At 41.5% G+C, this 24,643-nt stretch overlaps 2 protein-coding genes across 3 annotated transcripts; one reads left to right on the forward strand and one right to left on the reverse strand.

The window, feature by feature from the left end:
* Positions 1-1,778: 1,778 nt before the first annotated feature.
* Positions 1,779-11,445, forward strand: LOC133272847 (uncharacterized). Its single transcript, XM_061460435.1, has 7 exons — positions 1,779-1,827; positions 2,821-2,983; positions 4,218-4,307; positions 6,210-6,280; positions 7,010-7,173; positions 9,179-9,289; positions 11,241-11,445. The coding sequence occupies exons 2-7, from the start codon at positions 2,859-2,861 to the stop codon at positions 11,334-11,336; spliced, it is 657 nt and encodes a 218-aa protein (XP_061316419.1). The 5' UTR covers positions 1,779-1,827; positions 2,821-2,858; the 3' UTR covers positions 11,337-11,445.
* A 519-nt stretch (positions 11,446-11,964) lies between these two features.
* On the reverse strand, positions 11,965-24,163 carry IRAK1BP1 (interleukin 1 receptor associated kinase 1 binding protein 1). 2 transcript variants are annotated; one of them, XM_061460433.1, is made up of 4 exons: positions 23,787-24,163; positions 17,340-17,405; positions 13,135-13,265; positions 11,965-12,278 (listed from the first exon to the last, which is right to left on the reverse strand). In XM_061460433.1, exons 1-4 carry the CDS (start codon positions 24,066-24,068, stop codon positions 12,008-12,010), a joined length of 750 nt encoding a protein of 249 aa, XP_061316417.1. In that variant the 5' UTR covers positions 24,069-24,163; the 3' UTR covers positions 11,965-12,007. The 2 variants fall into 2 exon arrangements, with proteins under 2 accessions (XP_061316417.1, XP_061316418.1); XM_061460434.1 differs by lacking the exon at positions 17,340-17,405.
* Positions 24,164-24,643: the final 480 nt, after the last annotated feature.

Consider the following 24,643-nt stretch of genomic DNA (forward strand, 5'->3'; position numbering starts at 1 on the left):
CAGGGTTGTTAGAGGTGCGCTGTGAGGCTGGGTTAAAAGTTTCTGTTAAAACAGGATGCCTTTTGCATGAACTTTTCACTATAGAACTTCCTTCTGACCTCTGCTCAGAGCTGGATGAAGGAGCTTGTCCACAGAAAAAAATTGCTTAAGGGAGTTACAAATATAATTTGCAGGGCTGACCTCCATGACTGGACCCATAAAGATGAACAGAGGACTGGAGGGCCTCTCCTGTGATGACAGGCTGAGAGATTTGGGCTTATTCAGCCAAAGAGAAGGTTCTAGGGATGACTTAGAGCAGCTTCCAGTGCCTAAAGGGGCCTACAAGAAATCTGGAGAGGGACTTTTACAAGGGCATGTAGTGACAGGATAAGGGGGAATGGCTTCAAACTGAAGCAGGGTAGGTGTAGGCTAGATAGAAGAAGAAATTCTTCACTATGTGGGTGCTGAGGCACTTGCACAGGTTGCCCACAGAAGCTGTGGCTGCCCCATCCCTGGCAGTGCTCAAGGCTAGGCTGGATGGGGCTTTGAGCAACCGGGTCTAGTGGAAGGTGTCTCTGCCCCTGGCAAAGGGTTGGAACTGGATGAGGTTTTAAAGTCCCTTCCACCCAAAACCGGGCTGTGATTGTGACTCTGTGATTAAAATAAATAAAAAATAAATTAAAAAAAAAACTGCAAAAAGAAATAAGAAAAAGTATTTCTTTATACCTCCTCAGAAAGGGTAAGGATGTCAACTGCCCCCAGGCTTTTGTTTTATTGCATTTTGAGCATGAGAAATCCTGATACACTTTACATGCGAGGGGAAGGTGGCCAACAGTCGGGGCGAAAGGGGATAACCGCCGGACTGAAATCCTGGCCCGGGCTCAGGCCCACCTTTCACCACCCGGGCACCACTTCAGGCACCGAGACGTTAGCGCCGAGGAGGCCGCGAAGCCGAGAGCAGCCCCGTCCCGCCACTCCCCTCAGCCGCACAAGATGTCCGCCGGCCGTTACCTGCCGCCCCCGCCCAGCCCCAGCCGAGCGGAACGGGGCCTGCACCTGCCACTCGGAGCCGCGGGGCAGAGGGACGCGGCGGCCGCCGACGGGTGAGGGCCTGCCGGGGTGGCTGCCGGGCGAGGGGCTGCAGGGGAGGGAGGGAGGGAGGGAGGGAGGGAGGAAAGGAGAGTGGGTAACGGGGTGGCACCGGCACCTGCCGCCGTGCAGCTGCCTGCCGGCTACCTCAGCCGGTAGGTGGGCCGGGTCGGGAGGGCTGCGAGGCTGTCCTCTGCAGCGGCAGCTCTTCGGAGTGGGCAGCCCGCCCCGCCGCCTCACCTGCCCGCTAGTCGGGGGGCTCGTCGGCACCGGGGGTGTTGAGAGTGGGCCCTGCGCTCGATCCCTGCCTGTTTTGAATCCATCAGCATAGGCGGGGTGAAGGCTTAGCTTGTTTCTGAACGGGTTTACGGGTGTTTAGAATAGGCGCAAAAGTATTTTGGTTGCGTGGGGTTGCAGCCTTGCTCCAGGCTATCTCTGTCTGCATCCACATCCTTTCTGTCCAGTGGATCCAGCTGCTCAAAACCTGCTTTTAGGAAGAGGAGAAACACCTGCCGCCGCCGGGTCAGCACACTCGGGTTGGGCAAACGCTGTGGGCAAAGCGATAACCTTCTCCGGGGTGCCTGGCCGGCTCTCCAGCCCAGCAGGTACGGTCATTTTGGTGGTGCTGATGGACACTGTTCAATTGATGATTCTTCCTCCCTCCCCCCGATGTGCATGGGTAAACAAGTGCTCCGGATGTACAGTACTGGTATTGTCTCAAATTAGATGTGTTTTTCTTTGCTGTTGGTTCTAAAGGAGGTAATGCAGAAGTGAAAAATGTAGTTTGAGTAACTCTTCATCACGTGCACAGAGGTTTACATATTCTTGGGCCTCCTTTAGCATTATCCTGTGATCTTGACTACTTTTGCTAGGTGGTTGTCGTAAGTCTAACTTCCCACATACACATGTATATATTACAGCAACCCAGATTATTTTGTAGGTGACACAAAATAGCAGGAACTAGAAGCAACTCAGAAACAACTGAAACTATTTGCTTGTACTTGCAAGGTGAGTACTTGAGTAGAGAGTAGTAGCTGTAACTGCCACTACTGCAGACTAGTAAGACAGAACAGAGAGTGGATATAGCTGACTCTCTGAACATTGTGATAAGTCTGTGTGCTCTAAGAATGCTTGTATAAAGTCTCAAATATCAGCGAATCTTAGCTCTGGTTTGAAAAATCTTCATATATGTAAAAAGACAACAAATGTGCTCCTCAGCTGCAGGTGAATATCTTAATTTGTCAAGAAGGTGGAAGAGTCATGAATATCTTAACGCATTGGTAAGGTGTGCAGGTGCCTGCGAAATGAATGGTAGCATCAAATCCTTTTCTAGTGCTGGGGCTGTGGCACATCTTGTTATCATCTTGGTATGATGCTGTACATGCCTTTGATCTGTTGCCCTTAGTTCTGTCGTATGTGCAATAATCACTTAATCTAAATAGATTTTTCTTGAGGTTATCAAGCTGATATGTCAGGCATGTTTAATAAACTTAAATAGATGATAAATTAGAGCAATGAATTTTGTTCTTCTAGAGCAGATTTCTATTACAAACTGGACAACCACGTAACTTTCCTGTTCTCTTTTTTTCTTCCCCCCCCCCCCCCCCTTTCCAGATGAAACAGATGACTGTATAACTCTTAAGCAGTCTTTATTTTTGTTTGCTTTGTGAAGGTGTCTGCTTGGCAAATCTGACTGCTATGTTTTCTGTCTCTCCTTTTGTTTCCCTCCCTCCCTTTCTCTCTTCAGAGTAGAGAGCAGGGAATTGTTTCTGAAGAAACTTCCTGTTAGAATGCCTTACATCAATGTGGCTGCAGCTCTGCAGATTTGTGCACTGCTGTCTGCACTGCCTGCACAATATTTCATATCCCAGTGGTATGGAACAGACTCTGCTCAGCGCATCCAAATAACAGAAAGGTTGGAAGTATCTCTTTCCCTGCTTTTTATAAAAATCTCTTTCTCATCCCCAATGACACTTTGTCTTGCAAAGCTGGAGTGTGGGTGAGATACATTGGCCATTCCTACACGAAAACAACATTCAAATCACACCTCAGGCATTTTTGTGGCTTAATGTGACTATTTATTTGTCCTTCAAAAAAAGATGTCCTTCAAAATTTGAATAATAATCATTGTTTTCTTTACATAAAAATCTGTGTACAATCTGTGTTAGTACACAACTGTCCCTCAATCTCATTCTGCTTTTGGACATTTCAAAATATGTTACTATGGGTTATGTCCCTTCAAAAAGGGAGAAATGAAGTGTTTGATTAGTAAGACTGTAACTTTCCATTACCTTTTGACACTTACTGTCAAAATAGATTTTCTTGCATAGTATGACTAAGTGCAGGGCCTTAAGCAGCAAAAATTTCGTAGTAAATTACTTAAGGCACTCATAATACCAGAGTTAAATAAGTTGTGCCATTTTGTATATGAATTAAGAAGTTATGTATTGACATGGTCATGAGTGTCTATCTCCAAATGTAAAGTGGAGCGTAATACATCAATCCAAGTATTTGCTAGTGGTAACCACTGGCAAATGTTGGTATCTTGAAGATGAACCATGCAAAGAGACTTAGTTTTAACAGTGCAGCCTGTGTAGTGCACTGGTTGTGCAGTTCATCTGTAGAACTTAAATATGTGAACTAATGAGAGCAAACAATGAAAAAAAGAACCAGGTCTGGCTTTGTGCGCAAAGGCACAGATTTAAATAACTCTTAAGTTTCATGATATGAGTCAATTGTGAACCCTTTAGATTTATGCAAAAAATTTTAGGATATTTTTAATAGTCTTTTGATTACATGCATCATGTTTGAAATGTCTCATGCTCAGTACTCTCAAGTAACAGTTGAAACTGAAGAATCTGATGCAATTTAGCAGTTCCTGTGGTCTCAGTACAGAAAGCAAGTAACATTGTCATGAAAAATGGCCTTTTCCAAAACTTGTATACAGTTTACTGATACAAGTGATGATTGAAAGAATATTTATTTGCAGTCTGGATATTAATCTTGAAGACAACTTGTTCCTGGCCACTGACTTTTTTTCCTGTTTGCTACAGAAGTGAAGCCTTAAAAGTTTAAATAGTAAAAAATATATATAAAAATACTAGAGATTGTTTTTTAAACCAATGTGATAATCACTTTTACCACTAAAGGGTCATTGCCTCTTGGAGAAGCTTTGCAAAACCTTACTTGAGTCTGGATGCATGGGCAGATCGTTTAAAGCTGTGGCTGTCAAAGACAAGGTAGGATGATGTTACATACTGTCTACACTTACGAATCAATTTCAAACATGGCCTTTTCTTAACAGGAGGGGATTCTGTAGGGGTGAAACAAGTAGCAAAAAGAAAGTGTCTCTTATTTGCTTATTGAGACTGATTTAGAACACTCTACCAGTTTTAAGAAAATCTTGTGCCTATATTCTACACAAACATGCAATTTGAGCTCCATGTGAAACAAAACGTCAATCATGGCAGTAATTCTATATGTAGTCTCCTCTACTTTAAATTTATCTGACTGCGGAGTCAGGACAATTTAACCATATTAGTGATTACAAGCAGCTACATGTTTGTAGGATCAGATCCTACAACGTGGGATGGATATCCTGTGCTGCATGTGGTAGTTCAAAAAAAGTTGAAATTGAATTCGAAAACTAGGATGGCAAATCTGTGGGTTTAGGAAGAAGGGGGAAACTTAATTCTTGGGCATGTGACAGTTGGTCTAGAAAAACTAAAGTTATATGCATTTATGTATATGCAATTTTAATTTAAGAAGAACATTGCTTGGACTTGTTTGGGGAGGTTAAAGGACTTGTTTGTGAGATTTAATTCTCCAAAGGTTTTACCTTGTCTGGACCTTCAAAGATCCCTTATTACTGATGATGTACAATAATCATGAGTGTGAAGTCCTCTGAACTGGGGAAGATTCAGACTTAGTTTTGCCCCCAGGAAAACTTAGGGGAATGGTGTATGAATGAAAACAGAATCTGTTCTTTTCTTAGGTTCACCATAAATTGCTTTGAAACTTTGTGGAAAGCTCCAGGCACATCTAAAAAGAAAGCCTTTGAAGACTGAATGATCCCTTGCTTATTTGTATATAGTGTTTTTATATAGTTTGAGCTGCTTGTGTCTTCTGATATCTTATAATGTAAAGAATTGGTTATCCTAAAATTGCGGAGACATTTGAGACCTTCCAAACCTACTATATTAGCTGCTGTTTTCAACAATGCAATCTGAAAGTCAGGATATTTGCCCATTCCTGTTTCTGTTAAATGGTATTTTTCAACCTTAAGACTTCCTACAGATTTGAGCTAAACCAAGACTTTTAAAAAACACCTTGTTTACACAGTTGTGCAACCTGCTCTGGCCTTCTTGCAGGTGGGGTGAAGGGAGTAAGACTGAAAGGTGAACACCGTAAAAGAGGAAGGAGACTAAGAGAGAGAGCCTGCAGTTCTTTGACACCAGCAGGGTTTCTGGCTGGTGTGGGTGAAGAATGTTAACCCAACTACATCTGTTTGTAGACTTCTCCTGCTGCATTGCCAGCAGAAGGAATATTTGAAAGCTCCCTGAGTAGATGTTTAGTTTGATCACTGTTTCTTTACCCTTTCTTTTTCACAATAGCATGAAAACCAGAAGACATTTCTGCTTTCTAAAGATGCCCCTCCCTTAGTCCCCATCCTTTACATTCAATGAAATTCAGCCTGGTGCAGAAGGAAAAGCTAAACTTACAGTAGCCTTAAGATGGGACTCATTGCCAGGCACCTTGTCCATACCAGTGGTAACCAGCCTGTAAATATTTTACAGAAGATACTAAAGAATCTCTCTGTTAGATTTTAGAACAATATTTGTTCGCATGTGTAAAATAAATGGGTTTCCTCAGATATAAAAATTTCAATGCAACTGTAGAGTTACATATCCAAAGAAATGAGATTCCCCTGTTAGAACAAATTCCTATGTCTTGTGTACTTTTCAAAGATTGTTTTAACGTAAAACTTATCTGGGCTTCAAATTGTGAAGAATTTTGTATGAAAAGCTTTGCAGTATCCCTTTATAAATGCTGAAGATTGTAATAACCAGAACACAAATGATCCTAAACCTCTGTTTCTAAAGAGCTTGACTGTTGGGTTACTTCCTAATTTCACATTTTAGGAATTGGTACTATGGAGCAAAGAAAACTCTAAGTGGTGATAATGAACCAGAACCCTATTCTTATTTTGCAGGTATTGGAGTCTTTGCAATCCTTTTTTTGATTTTGCTTGGGATGGTGTTATAAGGTCTTCTATAGTGGGTTTCAATACTTAATATATGTTTGCCTGTTCTCTAAGCAATATTGATAATGTTCAGTAAGCAAAACAGTAAAATCCAGAGCTTTTTCACCTTGTGTTGTGTAACAGCATCAATAAGCTATACTATATGTATCTATTTAATTGAATACATCTGATAGTATGAAATTGATGGTAATATTGATGTATGAAAGAGTGGTATAGCTTTCACTTGATTCAAATGAACTGACTTGAATCAATTTCATAAAAGGAAAAAGAAACAGTTGATCAGTCTGCTTCTGGGAAAAAAATTCCTTGCAGTCAGACTGAATAGAAGAATTCCATGAGCTAAACTGGGAAAAAATAACAGCAAACCCATTTATCATGTGTAAACACTGTAGAAGTAATTGTCAATACATTCAGGTGTTTATGCTTTCCAAAATTCTGTTAAGACCCACCATGTAAAAGCAAAGGCATACAAATAGGAAAGTGCCTTCCTTGGTGGATGCTGTTTTGTCAAATATCATAGTAATATTCTGGGGGAAAACCAAAGTACCTGTTCCCTTGTTTACTTCACATATTAATCTAATTGTCAGTTCTCAACTGGTAAAAGTCAGGAGAATTTCAGTGTTTAATATACTTGATCAAACACTTATCCTTGATAAGTCTCTTTCTATGTTAAACTAGAATCAACTCACATTCACAGTCCAAAGCCTGAATATATTCAGTTCAGTGTGGGACAGGTAATAGTTCACAAGAAATTTGGCTATTCTGGAGTCATTATTGGATGGGATGTGAAAGCTAACACTCCAGGAGAACGGCTGCAACAGAAATATCCTCCAGTGAAACAGGTTTGAATGTGTTAAACTCTTGTTTTATTAATATATACACAGAGTAACTATGGCTCAAAACCCCCCTCAGAAACACTATTACAGACAGACTTCCTTTTAACTCCTGAGAAATACATAAGAGCCCCATATCACCCCTGCAGCTGAGCGGTACCTCTTCTGCTTCTGTGTTGCTGTCACAGTGGAGCTCTGTTTTAGCATCACTGATTAGTTAAGCTTCGCTGGTCAGGATTGTACTGGTGTCCTGGGTTCAGCATGTCTCAAATGAAAATAACTCACTTTTAATGCACAGTGTTGTATTTAAAGCAGTGGTGCCAACCTATAATCACAGAACCATAGAATGGCTTGGGTTAGAAGGGACCTTGAAGATCATCCAGTTCCAACCCCCTGCCATGGGCAGGGACACCTTGCACGAGGCCAGGTTGCTCAAAGCCCCATCCAACCTGGCCTTGAACACTGCCAGGGATGGAGCAGCAGCAGCTTCTCTGGGCAACTTGTTCCAGTGCCTCACCACCCTCACAGTGAAAAAAATTTTTCCTGATAATGTTTGAATGGATTTCTTGTGGTGTGTTACTAAAGTTGAGAGGTTGTTAAATCATCTTGTAACTGATCATCCATAATTGGTAACATCTTCATTGCACCTAAGAAACACAGGTAATCTGTTGTGTTTGATCAGTTTCAGTTAGAAAGCTGTTGGGGATCTGGGTATTGGAATGGAAATCTATTTTTAAATGTTTTTGCTGGAATTCTTGAAGCTTTTGAAATTCTCTAGCCGAAGTCCTTGTATTTGAAAATCAGATGCTAAATCTTTGTTGACAGTGCTGGTCTGATAATAGAGTGCTGCATACTCTGTGGGTTGGCTGCTGCCACGCTGCTCAAGTGGCAGGAAGGCACTAATCATTAAGTCAAAGAGGACTGAAAATGAGAAACTGCCTGTAGCAGAGAATTCACATTCAGCTGGGAGCAGACGTTCAGTCCTGTTCTGTGCATTGTGTTGCTTCCCCACTGTAATTTTATCCACCTGCCACTCATCTTGGGCTTCTAAAACACCTGCATCCTTGCTTTCTTTTCTCCTCTCCTTTTCTCCCCTTAGTATTGTTGCCACCAACTGAATACCCTTGAATTTCCCCAAGGGCATTCCGATTCTTTTTATGTGCGTTACATAGTTCTGTTCTCCCAGTGACCTGGTGTTCATCTTTCTTGTTTTAATTTCAATAGTGATGACATGTGGTTTAAGCCTGTGCCTTTTGTTTGTTTTTTAACTTGCCTTTGCCTATCATGTTACATGCATCAGCTCTGCAAAATGCCTTCTGACCTTTGCAAGACAACTGCTAAGCCTGATCCTTGCAAGTCCCCTCCAAACGTTAGCCAGGATGTCAGCCCAGCTTCTCCTTGCCTTTCTCTGACTTTCAGTTCTTTACTAAATTGCTGAGCAGAGGCCACGTGGATCAATACTAACTGCTTCATGAACTCATTACCTGTCTGCATGCATCTATTGTTTAGACTGTGGGTTACTTTGGGCAGGAATGTTTATGGGTAGTAGTGAGCATCGTGGGACCCTGGCCCATGTTTTGTTTTCAAAGGCACTGTAAAAATAGCAGTAAGCTACCCTTTTTCTTTCTTGGCTGCAAGATTTTGCTATATCCATAGAAGCTTCCTGAGCTCTGTCCAGGATTGGGTCCAAGACTGTTATGGGGCCCATATACAAAAGCAGGGGGATATTCTAAGTCAGGTTTCTTGCCAGACCTATGGGAGAATAGGTGAATAAAAATCTTGGCTCTTAAAAAATGTTTCAGATGTGGCATGAGCTTCATGTATTACAGGTTTGATGGCTTTATATTTAATCTTCCAAATTGATGTTGGCAAGATCGTAAAAATGAACTTGATGTATGTATATATTGAGTGGGTTTAGGTTCTGTAAGCCTAGGAAGAGTTAACTGATTCTATAAATGTAATCTTTAGTCGGCATCTCCCCTTGAAGCTATTTACTTTCCTTCTATTTTTACAGGATCTAAAAGGTACTCCTCACTATCGAATTCTAATTAACAAAGCAAATGGATTTGGCAAATCTACAGCTTACATTCCTGAGGAAGAGATAACAATTATTATGGGATTGGAGGTGCTATTTATTTTTTATTCAATTGCAACTTTTACGTTATCCTGTGTGTTTAAAAGCTGGCTGACCTTTGGCTTAATAGATACTATCAATTCTGTAAAGTTAGTGAAAACTAATAGAGAGAGCAGATAAATAAATTACTGCTGTACTTTCAAGTATGTAATGAATGACCAAACCCAGGTACTGCCTCCTTCAGAGTATCCCACTGCTTAGTTTTGTAAGTGTTGTAGCAGCTTGCCTTCTGTTACGTAGAGGCTGCTGCAGACATGGACTTTTGTTTTAGGGTTTCACTCACCTGACAAAGATGAATGAATCATTTAATACTTTCTACTGGATCTAGCAAAGTATATTGTTTTCTCAATTCCACTCTGTAAAATCTGCATTTCCAAGAGCTCCTGCTCAGCTGCTGCCCAGGCTGGATCATGTCTCCTTTCTTGGCTGCAAAACTCTCTGGGAGCCAGAAATTTGTTTTGTGTATCACAGTCTCGATAGCTTTTGGTTTCTAGCTTATGCAAGCGCACCTGATTCTTATGCTAGTCAGAGACTTTGATTCAGAAAACCAACTTCAGGCACTCATGCCAAATATGAACAGCTTTTGCAAGGGAAGCATTGCTCCTGCGGATGCCTTCTTTTAAATTGTGATGGTGGTAGTATCTGTATTTGAAATAACAGCAAGTGCTGAACTGTTCCTCTAGGAGGAAATGCTTGGTCTAGTTAAACAGAGGAGATTCAAATAGGCATCTTCTGCCTTTCAGGAGAACCCCCCAAAGGAAGTGTATGAGTTAGACTGGCCTAAAGTCCTGAAACTGTGCCACTGCACATAAAGGACAACCCCCCACCCCCAATCAGTGGGGTGAACAGTGTGACACCATCACCTCTTTTATGTGGGAGTTCAAGTCTTTATTGCTGTTTTAGCCCTGATTGTAATATAAAATGTGCTAACATGCCTGAATTTAGGAGCAGGCACTATGCTGTCCCAGGATAAGCGCTATCAGTATTTAAAATTGGGTTCTGACAGCTCTGTGTCTGCACTGTTCCTTATGTCAGTCAGCTGGCGACCTTCCGTTACCTCTATAGTCCATGGGCAGAAACAGATATCTCATCTTAAACATTCAGTAAATTAGCCTTTAAGATGTCAGATTGCTTCATTCACCTGCATGACAGGCTAGTTCTCCCCACAGATTATTAGGAGAACTCATAGTAACAAGCTCAGAAAGTCAGGTATTTGAAAGTTAGCTTGTTGAGATTAATTACAGCTGGTGAGTCAGGCCTATGCCTCAAGTTCAAAAGGTCTGTAGATTGCCCTCACTCAGCCTTTCCTGCAGCTTAATAGGCAATTTCCTGAAGAGCTGAGAATGATGAGACAATGCTTAGACTTGTCTTAACCCTTTCCCAGTTGGCAGCTCTAACCTGCTCACTTCAAGTTTCCTGCATCATGACAAGGCAGGAAACTCGGACTGCCCTGTGTGCATTTGCGTCTCCAGCTTAGACATTGTGGTACCTAAGGCCATTGCCTTGGTGTGTCTTCACCATTTCTCCAACTGCTTCTTTACTGTTCCCACTGCCTAATTGGACTGGATGACTGATCCACTGTTAAAAATAACAAATAGCTCTACCAACAACATGTGAGTGGCAACTACTTCAGTAAGAAACAGTGCCGATTTTAAAACAGCAATGCTGGTGTAAATCTAGCACATAGCATCCCATGAGATGTGCTCAGCATTTGTAGAGTACTTTAACAAGTTTATGTTCTGATGACATAAATTAGGTTTATACAGATCCATGATGAGATACATGCAAAATCTCACTGAAAGAATCTCCATGTACATTGTGTATTTAAAAACTCATCAGGAGTTTTCAAAAAGTTACCTGTAGTAATTGTAATGATTCTTTTAGGTATGTTTGTGTTTATTGCTAATTTTGGTGCTTATTCAACTTGACATTGTTTTTGCAGGTGCACCACCCTGATATGAAAGCCTATTTCAGTGGATATGATGGAACAAAATACATCATGCAGCCATGGTTGAAAAAGATCTATCCTCACGACTGAAGGGTTTGTACATGTAATGTACAACCACACAATGTATTTCCTTTTTAAATGGGAGCAAATAAAACTCCTGTATATTTTTTTCTATGATGAAATAAAACATTCCTAGGTATGTTTTATGTTGAACAATCCATTTCATTGGAAGTGAACACACTGTGTGTTCAATTTACCACAACTCGGGATGGGGATTAGTTTCCTTCTAGATCTGTGAGGAAAGGTCTTTATATAGCCTGGGTTCAGCTGGAAAGTACCAAAGGTTTTTGCACATGAAGTATCTGGCCCTTTTACAAGGGCAGAGGAAGAAACTAAATAGTTAAGAACTGTACTTTCAGAGTTAATTGTAACCTTAGAGCTAAATAAATGCCAACAGGAACTGAAATACTTCTGGGGAGAGCTGTAGTAATTAAATCCTGCAATACTTCAGCTATTCTCTCTTATCAAAGCCTGCATTATGCTGCTTTCAAATGAGACATGCAAAGGAAGAGTTCATCTGCTTTTTTGCACATGGACAGATATGTTAGGAAACCTTCTACCTGGGCTCACTAAACAAGCCTCATTCTTAATATCCTCTTCTAACCATACTTGCTATCATAAGAATAAAGTTAAAAAAAAACCCAACCCAACACACTCAAAAAAGCGTGAAAAATTTATTAATATGTAGGGTTTGAAGATTTCTAGAGCAACTTGTTTCTCCTGTTTTCTTTTCCCTTTATCTCAAACACAGCGAACACTCTACAAGAAGCATAAGCTGTAGCATTCTGGATTCTTTCCTGCAGAGTCAGTAAATCTGGGGAGTTGGGAAGGTGACTCTCAGTGTGGCCTCCCCATTCTCTTGTTTCTTCTTCTCTTATTAATAAAGGTTTTCCCAGTGACTGGCCAAAGAGCCGGCAGACTTCCTGGGCCTTCCGTCGGGTGTTTTCAACAGCAGCAACGCAGACTTGACGGCTGAGAGAAAGAAGCAGCAGCGCAATAATAACAGGGCCAACTGAATTCCAAGTATTCCTGCCAAACATTTATTGTATTTTACTTTTTAAAGCCTCAGCTTTTGTAACTGCATAGATGTAAGCACATCACCTGCCATCAGCTTCTGCGCAGTAGCTTAGGAGTATCCCAGATGCTCCTAAACCACACTGGCCTGAGCTCCTGCCTAGGTACCTCTGAGATACACTCCGACACCTGCAGAACCGTGAGCAGCAGCCAGCTGAGCTTGCTTCTTGCACCAGATATAATTCTTTTGTTTAAAGAGGCAAAACCCAAACCAAGACTAAAATTCCCTCTGCCCCTGCAATATCAATAGAAGCAGCACTTTGAATAGTTAAAATCTAAAATATCAAGATTCTCAGCTTCAAAGTAGCATGTTTCGATGCTGAGCAAGCACCACACATGGTTCTTTTCAGATCATGTCAGCAGCTAAGAGTAACTGGAATTAGCAAGGGTACTTTGAATTACCAGCATCTGGTAACACACTTGTACCTTCACAAATAAACACAAATCTACACATGCTGACGTAGTGACAAAAGTCAAATTCTGTTGACCCAGTATTCACAGTAGCTTATCCTTCCATTTATTACATTCTCCTTTTGCACATAGGCACTGTCAAAAGAACGAGCTGTATCTTCTAGGGTAACCATTAATTTCCAAGTTATGTTTGAAACAAATACTGAAATATTTGAACATAAATTTTAATAAGTATGAAGAAAACAATTCACTCCCACTACAAACAGGATAAATTATGTATTCTATGTATTCCTATTAACTATTATACAAGGCTGTACAATCTGTGGCATGAGTGAGAACTTACCGAAGGGTGTCCACAGCTTCTGGTGTATGGTAGAAATGGGGTGGGCTGATGGTAACAGAGGTTCCTAACTTTTCAATGAGTAGATTGCAAACATTCTGCATTTTTCCAAAGTCACTGAATATGATACAGACCTGGGAGTGAACACAGACGGCACGCAAAGTTTTTCATTTTCTCCCTATGACTTAACACTTGGATATAAATCAGTATAAAGCCAGATATGTAAAAACCGAGTAAACATATTAGTCCTGTATATAACACCAAATTTATTTACTTAGAACACTTTTACATAGCCCTAGAGACTGTAATTAGGTTTTCAACAGAAAGTAGTTCATAAAATGGTTTAAAATTGAGGATTAAGAAGTGCTCTTTTGTGAGGAAGTGAGGCATTCTTGGTATGTAGACAATCTGAAGAATGAATGTGCTCTTTGGGACACATGACCAGGTGCATCCCAGTTCTTCCCTTTTTTAGGTTACTAGATGTTAATTATGCAGAAGTTCAAGCAAAATGATGTGGAAATCATGGTGCAGGAAGGAAAATTACATTTTAATTCCAAGCATTAGGTTCAAGAAACCGAAACTATGAGAATAAACTACGGGTAGCCCCGTCCAGCTTGCAAGTGAGCTCAAAACCCTGCATTGGTTTAAGACTCACTTCAGTGCCTACAGAGAACTGGGCACTTCAGACTTGGATTAAAACCAGTTTAAACATCTAGCTATCTGTGGCTTTGGCAATAAGAAACATTAAATACAGATGCATCAGGAATTCAAGTGCTTTCCTGAGTGCTGCAAAGCAAGCATCACTGTCAGCCCTAGAGAGATTAAGAGCCCTACCACTTTTCTTGTGGGGAAGTGCCAATCCAGGCACTGACTTTCCAGGCAGAAGCCACCCTTTCCCTGTAGCAGAGCACAGTCACCAGGAGCGAAGCAATGATGCTGAGCTGCTACAGCATTCCAGAACCAGAAATCCTGGCTCCCAAATCTTGGTTTTGGGAGAACTAAATCCCTTGTGTTCACTTCCCAGTACAATGCTCTTACCACCAAGTCGGACTCACCCTCTCTTTTATTCCTGACTCATTCCTTTCTTTTTGTACACCTTCAACAGGAGAGGAATTAAAAAAGCTGTGGTAAAGAAAATTCTGCTGCTGACCCGTGACATACAGTCAGCCCCGTGACGGCTGCAGTGCCTGCAGATGTCTATCCCAGTGAAGTTATACAGTACAGAAATCTAAGTTATGGTACTTCAGTTGCACTGCAGTAACTTCCTGTGTATACCATAGACTTACCTTGTGGAAAATGTGATAAAATTCAAGGCAGTGGAATCGCTTGGTGAGAGAGGAGGGGGTTACTTCATATATAGGGTAAGGTAAAAAATGGATATTGACAATTATCACAAAGTAACTACTGCACATGTCTTACTGCCCTCGGTAGCCTAGTGGTGCAGCACATGTAAGCTCATCCTGGCTTGAATCGTGGCACTGGCTCCATAGCTCTCCACATAACTGAGGCAAAGCTGAACTTAGAGCCTTAAAAATTGACCAAGATGAAGTGCCAGTGCAATTCCATCTTCTACTTGGACAAAAGCTCATGCCTGTCCTCCACAACTGCACCAAGTCTGCATCTTCACCTCTGCTCTGCAGCCTCTATCTGTAACTCAGGGGCTGGATCGCTTTCTGCAAGGCGCTTTATCAATCTGAACAAAGATTGAAGATGAGACCAAGTCTAGATTTCTCTCTTCAGTGGGAGTTCTTGCCATATATAAAAAGCATGCATCCTCTTGTGCTGTTTTGCCAGAAAACTGTCATGTTGTATTTTGTGAAAAGTTGGAAGTCTCACTGTGAGGACCTGTCACAGTGTTTTCCAGATTGCTATCAGTGTTTATGAGATTAGTTCTCTCAAGGGGATGAAACAAAAGAATGCTCAAACAAAAGAACCACAAGTCTTAATCAAGAGATAAGCTACTCAGACTGGGGCAGTTTGGGCACTCAGGAACTTTATTGTTAAAAAAGCATTTAACCAGGTGCCCTCAGGGGAAGAAAATAACTGAGCAGTAACAGTGAATTTTGTTGGGTTTTCCCCATTAAAAAAAATCAGCTGAAAATAAATTCCACTTACATTTGCAGGGGGTACTTAATCATTACAATGCAAAGCAGCATTTCCATTTCTTCTATTATGATTAAGGTTAAAAAGTGTGAAAAAGCAATACAAGGGTATGCAAAACCATTATGAACATTGCAAGGTTTGGATAAGGCTGTGAAGGACAAGAAGCTACAGGTTATAGGGAGGTGAGTAGATCAATAAATGTAAAAACCCAACATAGCATTCATTCCATGACAGCACCATGCAATAAATTAACTATTACGATTTAGACACTATAGAGCTTTCCTTTGTTATACCATGAATTAAAATTTATCTCCTTACAGTTGAAAGTGTGTCTTGTATTCTTGATTATACCTTGAAAGAGCTATCTGGGCGTTGCTTTAGTTTTTTAAAGATTTACAGCAGATAACTGGTGAAAAGTTTGTAGAAGGAAATAATGCACGACTTCCATTTGTGTAAAACACAAATATAATGGCAAACTCTTTAGTAAAGAAGCGAGCAGAAGTTAGTTTTAAATTCATTTATATTGCTGAAGTATGCAAATACACTGGGCAGTGGAGCTTCATTGGTTTATGAAGCTGCACTAATGAAACAAGTACACAGATAAAGGGAGAAGCAAGGAGAAACTAATCTCTGCATAAAGAGCGACCATACTGATAGTTAAATGCACAGGGCAGCCCAAATATCAATAGTGTGGCTAGATTTTTCAAGTTCTGACACTCAGGATCTAGGCAACCACGCAGCTCTTGAACAGCAATTACTCCTGGTTTGAGCTGCCTACAAATGAACACTAAATCCAAACTTTCCACCTACAAAAAAAAAACGAATAGCAGAAGGGAGACGATTGGTGAAGTTACCACTGAAGACTGAAGTAAGCCTTAGCTTGTCATAATTCAATATAGTTTTATTAAATTGTTAAACACGGTGATTTAAGCTCTCATGATAGTAGGTGTCTACATTATGAAGTTAAAGTCACTGAGAACACAACACTGATGAGACCTTAAGACTCATTCTAAAACTCCCAAATTTGTTCTCCAAATTCTCAATTATTTCTGTATTTATTGGTGTTATTTAGATGAGAATATACCTGAAAGCAAGAAGACTAAAGAGGCTGAACTCTGGTTTAGGGGATTGTAAATAACAGCTCTATAGAACTAAGCTATCATTGTATCGCTGGCTTCCAGGATTTCTTCATAGGAATCTGTAAATTTGCTGGGTGAACATTAAAGTTTCATGGTCTAAAAAGATCTACTGGCTGAATATATATCATTTGCCTCAATGAATATCTCCAGCACAGCATTTATTTATTACTACAGAACAAACATGCAAAATTATACTCTCTTGAGCCACTTCTGAAGTAAACAGGATTATTCCCATAACATTCAGCTTCACACAGCACTTTTTACCTGCAGGATTCCAAGTCAATTACCCAGGAAACAATTAGCTTTGCTTTACTTGCAGCAAGCTAATGGCAGAGTCGTGTCAGATAGACCAAAGTCCAGGTGCTGTTCAAGAGTGGATTAAGCAGATCTAGATTATGGCTGCCATGCCACTGTTGTCCCCCATCCACTCTTGTCCTCTGCCTTGCATTGCTTACAGTTCAGGGAGCTAAAATAATGGAAAAAATAAAAACTAATCTGGAAAAAGAAGAGTTATTAGCTGGAGATGCTTTCTGAACTGACCTATCACCTGATTACCTAAGTACAACTCCTTGCAAGAAGTAGAGGGCAGGAAGGGCAGTGGGTGGAGGAGAGTGCAGAATCGTGGGTTTGCTTACACTGCCACAGAACAACAGCTGTAGAGCTCCAGAACCAAATATTCCTTTCTGTAGCATTGTCTAACACTTAAAAAGCACACATTCATCTGAGAAGAAAGGATTTTTTTTCTCTATTATAGTGGCAGAAAACAAGTTCTACACAAGACAGAAGACACCATCTGAAATCTGCTTTAAACTGCCATCCTCAATAGCTTCTTTTGACTGTGCTGCCTTTAAAGAACACCTACTCCTCAGTATGAGGAAAGGCAGGCTTTGCAGTCTGTCCTCCTTGATCCTTGAAATATTTCTTATTCTCCTTTTGTTAATATTTTTGGTTAGGTTGAATACGTACCTCTGCTTCCATTTGGTAAGTATTTTCTACTCTATTAAAATCCTCTGTTACAGTCATATTTTCTTCCTAAAACAAAGTACAAGAACAGGATCTTAAAAGACTGAAATAAAGCACCTGTTGGAATTGTATGTACATTGTGCCTTGTAAAGGTTGAACTGTTTTAGCTTATTACTTATGGCTTTGCAACAGAAATATGGAATTTTCCATGCAAAACTCTTCAGTTAAAAACTAGCTGCATGCTAAAGACTTCCTGATGTTATTTAAATTATACAGTAGCTCTATAACACCATTTTATCACTTTTCACTTGAAGAGAACAACTAGGTCTTCAAAGTGACTGCTAGCTAGAAGTGGTGTGTATCAAAGTGTGACTGTGAATTCACCTGGTTCAAAAATCTAGAAGCTTCAATTGCTTTCAGAAAGTTCGGGTGTGAAAAGTGCATTTCAGGCCCCTATTTTAAGATATTTTAACAGCAGTGTCTTGTAACAAGGTGATGAGAACAATGACTGAGCACTGGTTATTCTGGCAGAATGATAACCTTTAAAAACTGTTCCACCAGTGACACTTTTGCATTCACAGCAGCTACATTATTCAACATAATGGCTGCACAGAGCACTAGCAAATCCTCTGTGACTTATAAATAAGATACTGAACTAAGGTACAGAATAATTTTGGTTGTGGCTGAGTATGTGACAAGCTTGCTAGTGGTCTAACAATCACATTTCTCTCACACACTTGCTTTTTCAGTAAACAGTTTGGAGGAACACTTTATTGTGAAATTACTACAACACAACAAAAAGCAAAGTTTGAAATTTAATTGTAAATATCACTTCGAATTTAATAGCCAGGAGTCATAGGGAAGCAGCTACTAAGCCTTTCAATTACTGAAAAAGTTTTACTTACTAAATTTGTTTGCACAGGAGAACAATATTTGCTTTCAGTTTTGACTGACATTTCAAAAGATGCTTTGTGTCTGAATATTTTCTACGGAGGCCCAAATCTTCAAGTTTCTCCTGTAGCATGCATGCGTAAGTTTATATAATGACATTAATCATGAGAAGCATTTTCCTTTTAAAATATCATATGGAAATTTGATCCATAATTACCATTGCACAGCAGCCTACAAGAAACAAATTTTGAAATGTCAATTTTTTGATTGACTGGTAGTACTCAAATCCAAGAACAACAGTCCTATTCTTGGATAATCTCTTCCAGTAAGGGCAAGGACCAGAGCCAGTTAGTCACTAAAAACTGTATTTCCCCTTTTATGTGGCTGGCTGTTGTTTGCTAAAGAGTGAACAAGTGAGTCCAGAACCAACAACTCATTTAACTTTCAAAATGGAGCAAATGTTACTATTTATGACAGAATCCAATTACAACTGACAAGAAAGATATTTTTCTAGAGCCCTTACATATCTTACATAAATAACCACAGAGAGAAGCTTTCTTCTACAACTCTCATTTCACAGAAATAACTATGCTGTAATAAAACGTAAAAAAAGAAAAAAATGCATTTGCATTCCCTTGTCCCCACTCCTTAATCATCTTTTCGAAAAAGTCCTCTTTCGGGGTGAACAGGTTCGAGCTTCCAGTTTGGTTTTGCCCTCCACGAGGTTCTTGTGTATTTAAGGACAGTGCCATCCTGTGGCTCCAGGCGCTATTGCAAGATCAACTGAAAGATCATTTTGTGCCGTCTATTATAAAATTTCCCTCGCAGCTAATTTTTATCCCACCAGATTTGACAGTAGCTGTGAAATACGTGTTTCTGAAGATAAATAGGCGAAATAATCACTTAAGTCATAACAAGGTTGCCTCCTGTGATACATCCTCGGTTAGATACTTTGTTCCTGTGTTGGACTAAGATATGGAAAAGACAGGTAGGTGATGGCTGAATTTTAAGTTGGAATCAAAACTTCGACTACATCAAAAGCAAAAGGCTTTTTTTATTTTCCCCTACTGCTTATGTCTATTGCTCATATTTTGGCAGAGGGCCTATCCATTTGGTTTCAAAAGCCACAGGAAAAATAAGTTTTCACTCACTGAGGGAAAGCTACACTTTTGATGTGTCATGTGTGCAGGACTTCTGCTATAACTTTCTCAATTTTCTAAATCTGTGGGTCAAAATCGCAATAGGAAAATTAAATGAATATAACATTATTGTTACGTGAGAACTCAATTACCCCAAAAGCCACTGAACAATTCTTAACAGAATAGCATTTGTATTCCGGTTATACAGCCTATTCTCCAAGTCAGCAGTGACATAAACCATCACTGCTGCAGATACTCTAAAAAACAAAAATGAAAAAGACAGTCATTATCCCACTGAGCCTCTAACATCTAGTCTAGACCTGTGTTCCACCTTGTATTTTCCTTTTCAACAGAACAAAATCATATATAGCCCTTCCTCCTACCTATCTGCTACATATTTACCTATTTCTGAACAATATTTTCTCCACAGGACCATCGTGTCCATCCTCACAACACCACTGCTCTTTACAGGAATGATTGCTCCTTTATCCAGGAAGAGAACAGGGAAAAACCTAAATAGGTAAGTTCGCAAAAGCATGCTGCAAGGAAACAGCTGTATAACAAGACAGTATGAGAAAGCCCATCTGCAGATTAAGTTATGCGTTCTGCTCCTGTTACTGAGTTAAACAAAACTGTGAGACCTTGTCATTAAACACAAGACCAGCCTTAGTAAGGGAAAGTGTTTATAGTTTGGAAATACACGCTAAGGCACCCTTGTGGTAAGATGCTGCTGGGTGTAGCTATAAACAAAAAAAAACTGCAGACACCTGGAAATACCTCTTACAATTTACTTGTACATTTGCACTGATCTATCTAATATGACTTTACATTATGAAAAATAAACATATTTAAACAACCTAAAGTACTTGTGTTCTTAGTAATAAAGAAATGGTTATTGAGAGTCTCGATGCATGCTTGTATCTCAAAACATCATAGTGTCCCTGGGTAGGTAAGGATGATAAGCAGCTCTAGTCGGCATGTACCCCAGTTAGGCACTGGGTACCCATGCTCCAGCCTCCCATCTGCTCACTCACTCAGCTCTGTCTGGCATTAGTCGGACAGAATGACAGCCTAAAAATCTATGGTGAAGAAGTTTCTGCTGCTTAATGTCCATTCAAGAAATAACTGAAGTATGTGGAAACAGTTATTTTAAGATGGGTAAAAAGCAGATTTGTACTCAGCAAACGCAAAGATACTTTGGGGGTATTTCTTAAAATACATGGTAGTCTAAAAAAGGTGATGTCTTACAAAGGTTTATACCTTTCTTATTCAAGGATATATTGAAATGGGAAGATTTTGTAACTGAGTGAGCAAAACTACAAACTCTCTTTTTAACTGATTGACTGGATGTGCATCCATAGCTGTGACTCCTAAATAACGATTTCAAAATATGGAGGATATTGCACATATATCCAAGGATATATCCTAGTACAGACAAACTCTAAGCCAGAGCCCACTGGATATAGTTTGTGAGCCGGTTTGTTTTGTTAAATAACACTCTGACTGGTACAACAAATACTACCACTGTTATTTTTAAACAAGATGGCCAATGCCAATTATTAGATATAGCGATTAAAGAACACAAGTGTTATCTCTACTCCCCAAATAAAACGCTAGGTGGTAAATATAAAATCAGTTTGCTTCCAGAGAAAGGGAAAAAAATGCTGCTTTTGAGCAGCTGGGCTGAGTAAGAGAGATTGGATTCCCCATTGATTTTACTTTCCCTGCAGCCTTCAAAGCAGATTCTATGCTCTGTAGTGCTGCATATACTTACAGCACTCTATAAATAAATGCCACTATGTGCATCTATTTCTGATTAAAATCCTGTGTAAATATATATGGAAATTAGGTGCTGCCCCTAGGCATCTTGACAAACTGCTAATGCAAGCTCCTGCTGCTGCAGAGGTTGTGCACTTCTGATCTGGTTCCTCACAGGCTTACTATGATAGCAATAACAAGGGTTAAGGAAATTGTTTTATGGCTTAATTAAAATAAATATATAGAATAGCCATCTGATTTATAAAGAGGCCTTACATAAGCTTGCAACAACTAGAACAGTATGGAGATTGTGAAGAGATATTAATTTTACAGTGGTCTAGAATGGTATTAGCTACAAGTGATGTTAGTAAATGTGGTTAAGAACAAATTGCCAGTAGTGAGAGTTGTTAGCAGAAAAGCTGCAAGGCAAATAAAAGCTCCAGCAGTTGAGTGATTTAAAATTGGATGGAACAAAGCACTAAAAATTATACTGCAGGGAACTACTCTGAAAAAAACCCCCAACTTCGTGTTGTTTTTCTTGGAGTTCCCTAGAGCTAACACTTTGCTAACACTGAGAAACCTACAACTTAAGCAGCATTTCACAGTCCCCAAAGTAAGCAGAAAGAACATTTTCATTCTCCAAAACCTGGTATCTCTGAAACAACAAAAAGATTACTGTGAAAATATTATAACTATAATAAGACACTGAATGCTCTCACAGTGTAAAAACAGTTACCTCTCCACCTATGTTACACCACCACTCCTCACTTGCTCGCATTACATTTCTGAATCTGACTGCATGTACCCAAGTCTAACCATTGTCCTTATAGGCCCCCTTTAAGAACTGAAAGGCTGCCCTAAGATCTCCCCAGAGCCCTTTCTTCTCCAGGCCGAACAACCACAACTCTCTCAGCCTTCCCTCACAGGAGGTGCTCCATCCCACCAGACTTTAAACTCCTATTAATTAACTTCATAGAAACTGAAGGCATTCAACCTGTAACCCCATACAAAAATTCACCATTTCTGATTGAAAAAGTCATTCTGATGGTAACAGAACTGTGCTTCTTGTGACAGACACGTACCCAGCCATGCTTTCCAGAAAAACGTATGGAGCAGGATCAGGTCTCTAGCCCACAGCAGCCTCCATCTCTCCTTACCTTCTAGTCCCACAGCTCCAATATGACCTTTTTGTAAATCATGGGTCTTTTTTATTGCCTTCTTTATTCCTGAACAAATGCTTTATTTAGAAACACAAAGGTGATCACTGATAGCATCACTGTCAGTTTAATAAGAAAACAGTAAATCCTATTTTGTTGGGGCACTGCACTTCAAATGCATACAGAGTTGGAAACATGAGCATTTTCACTGTAACTCATCGCTGTTTAGGCCAACGAACTTACTCTCTTACATCGCATTTACTAATCCTGTACTGCACTGTAACACCACACAGTACCATGACGCCCTTCTGCAATCCTTTGTTTTTTACATTAAATAGTTTGGTGTTGATGGCAAACTGTCATCTCCTTTTTCCTCAGCTCATTTGTGAATACACTAAAAGGGCACAAACTTCCTGAGGAGATTCACTAGTAAGTAACTTGCAAAAGCAACCACTTACTCCATCAAAGATCAGCTTTGTTCTGTTTTTAAAAAGAGTCCTAGGTGTGGGACACTATTCAAAAGCATTTTATAAAATCAAAAAACATCAGCAACATAATTGCTAGGACAAATATCACCCTTATGAGCATTTATAAAGGTTTAGAGCTTTACGGACAAAAAGCTTTAAAGGCAAGACTATGCTTTTCTCATTGTCACAAATCACTTCCTGAGGCCAAAAATCTTATTATGGTAAATGAAGCTTTTGAGTCTACAAAGGGGTTGTGTCACTTTGGCTGCCTTGACCACATCTCGTGTTTTTTCATACCTCTCTACTAAAGCTCTGCAGGCATTTGTTGGTAAGCTATGGCCATCACATAGCTATACTGACACTTAACACACGTGTACGGGTTACGTTGCTCTGTACCACTTTAACAGTTTCATCCGTATGCACATAAGGACTGCATTCATTGAATGGTTTGGGTTGGAAAGGGCCTTAACATCATCTATTTCAAAACCCCTGCCGCGTGCAGGGACACCTTCCACTAGACCAGGCTGTTCAAAGCGCCATCGAAGCAGGCTAGTTTTCCCAAGCCAAGCCAACGGCCTGTTGGGACAGCCCGATTGCGACATTCCATCTTTTCTGCTGGGGCTGGCAAAGTTACAAGCTCCCAAGCACAGGCAGGCTTTCACAGCAGTCCCCCAGCGCACTCCTGAGACAGCGGGCCGAAAGCTTCAAACCCCGTTACTCCCGTTACTTCTGCGCCTCCCGCCGGTCAGGCCGATGCAAGCACCGCTCCCGGGGCCCCTCAGCCGGCGCCTTTCCACTCAGGGCTGCTCCTGCTCCCGTCTCCGTCACGAAGACACCTTTACCCCACAGGCTGCCGAGCGTGGCAGGGGAGGCTCCGAGTGGACCCCCCAGCAGATGAGAGCTAACCCGCCCGCTCCTCCACTCGTCTCTCCCAGGGAAACCGCCCGCCCTCCAGAGCCCGCCGGCCGTTTCACAGAGGGTCCCCGCTCCGCCGCCGGCGCCTGCAGGAGGCGGAAGCCTGGGGGGGGCGTCTCTCACCGGGACACCGCGCTGGCGGGCGGTCTGGGCGATGTACTCCAGCCGGCGGGTCACGCTGCTCCGCGCCGCCCCGGCTGCCTCCTTCCGGCTGCTCAGACGCGCCGACACCCGCGCCCGGTCCGGGCCGGCGCTGAGCTCCGCGCTGCCGCTCACGTGCACCTCCCGGCCGGACGGAGCCGAGGGTCCGCCGCGTCCCGCCTGGGCCGGAGTTAGAGGAGTCGGAGCCTGGGCCGGGACGAGCTCGGCGAAGACGCGGGAGGGGGCCGGCGCGGACAGCGCCATGACGGCGGAACCCCCTCCCCTCACAGCAGCACCATGGCAACCAACGCCAGCGCGCCCGCTGTACCCTGGGAGCAGACCCACGTGACACCCTCACGCCTGCTCACTACCGCCACCACGCGGCGACGGCACGATGTCACCCGGCCATCGGCAGAGCGAGGCTCCCTCTCACCCGCCATGATGGGTACACAGGAGGAAGCGCCGGGCCGCTCGCTGTGGCGGTGCCCGAGGGAGGGCGGCGCTGGCCGGGCTGGAGCCGATAGGAAAGCTGTACCAGGGGACGTGTAGGTGCGCGTACTCCGAGGAAAAGCTGCCATGTTTCTGCCATTTTGGCCCTTTTACCATATTTTTTTTCCCAGCATACTAATGTCTGGAGCAACCTGAGTGTGAGAAGGACTCGTGGAGAAAGGGCTGTAGTCACCATCTGTGGAGGGAAGACTGGGGTGTGCTGCAGCACATACTTGGCTGGTAGCAGGACCTAGGCAGAGGTGACTAAAATCCATTCTAGTGTCAGTGCTGCTGGTTAGTTGTGGAGGGGTCTAGCAGCACACATGTTGGCTTTGCTAATGTCTGCTGTC

The sequence above is a fragment of the Pezoporus flaviventris genome, unplaced genomic scaffold (genome assembly GCF_033815535.1).
Source record: "Pezoporus flaviventris isolate CSIRO_AGI_PZ_B2104156 unplaced genomic scaffold, CSIRO_AGI_Pfla_v1 ptg000031l, whole genome shotgun sequence".
Classification (NCBI taxonomy): domain Eukaryota; kingdom Metazoa; phylum Chordata; class Aves; order Psittaciformes; family Psittacidae; genus Pezoporus; species Pezoporus flaviventris.

Coding starts and splice junctions, on each gene's coding strand:
- LOC133272847 (XM_061460435.1), top strand. CDS start 2,859: ATGCCTTACATCAATGTGGCTGCAGCTCTGCAGATTTGTGCACTGCTG. Junction 2,984..4,217: donor CGCATCCAAATAACAGAAAG/GTTGGAAGTATC, acceptor TTACCACTAAAG/GGTCATTGCCTCTTGGAGAA. Junction 9,290..11,240: donor CAATTATTATGGGATTGGAG/GTGCTATTTATT, acceptor TTGTTTTTGCAG/GTGCACCACCCTGATATGAA.
- IRAK1BP1 (XM_061460433.1), bottom strand. CDS start 24,068: ATGGCGCTGTCCGCGCCGGCCCCCTCCCGCGTCTTCGCCGAGCTCGTC. Junction 17,406..23,786: donor CCCGCCAGCGCGGTGTCCCG/GTGAGAGACGCC, acceptor ACTTTGTTTTAG/GAAGAAAATATGACTGTAAC. Junction 12,279..13,134: donor GAAGCTGTGGACACCCTTCG/GTAAGTTCTCAC, acceptor TCTTTCTCTCAG/CCGTCAAGTCTGCGTTGCTG.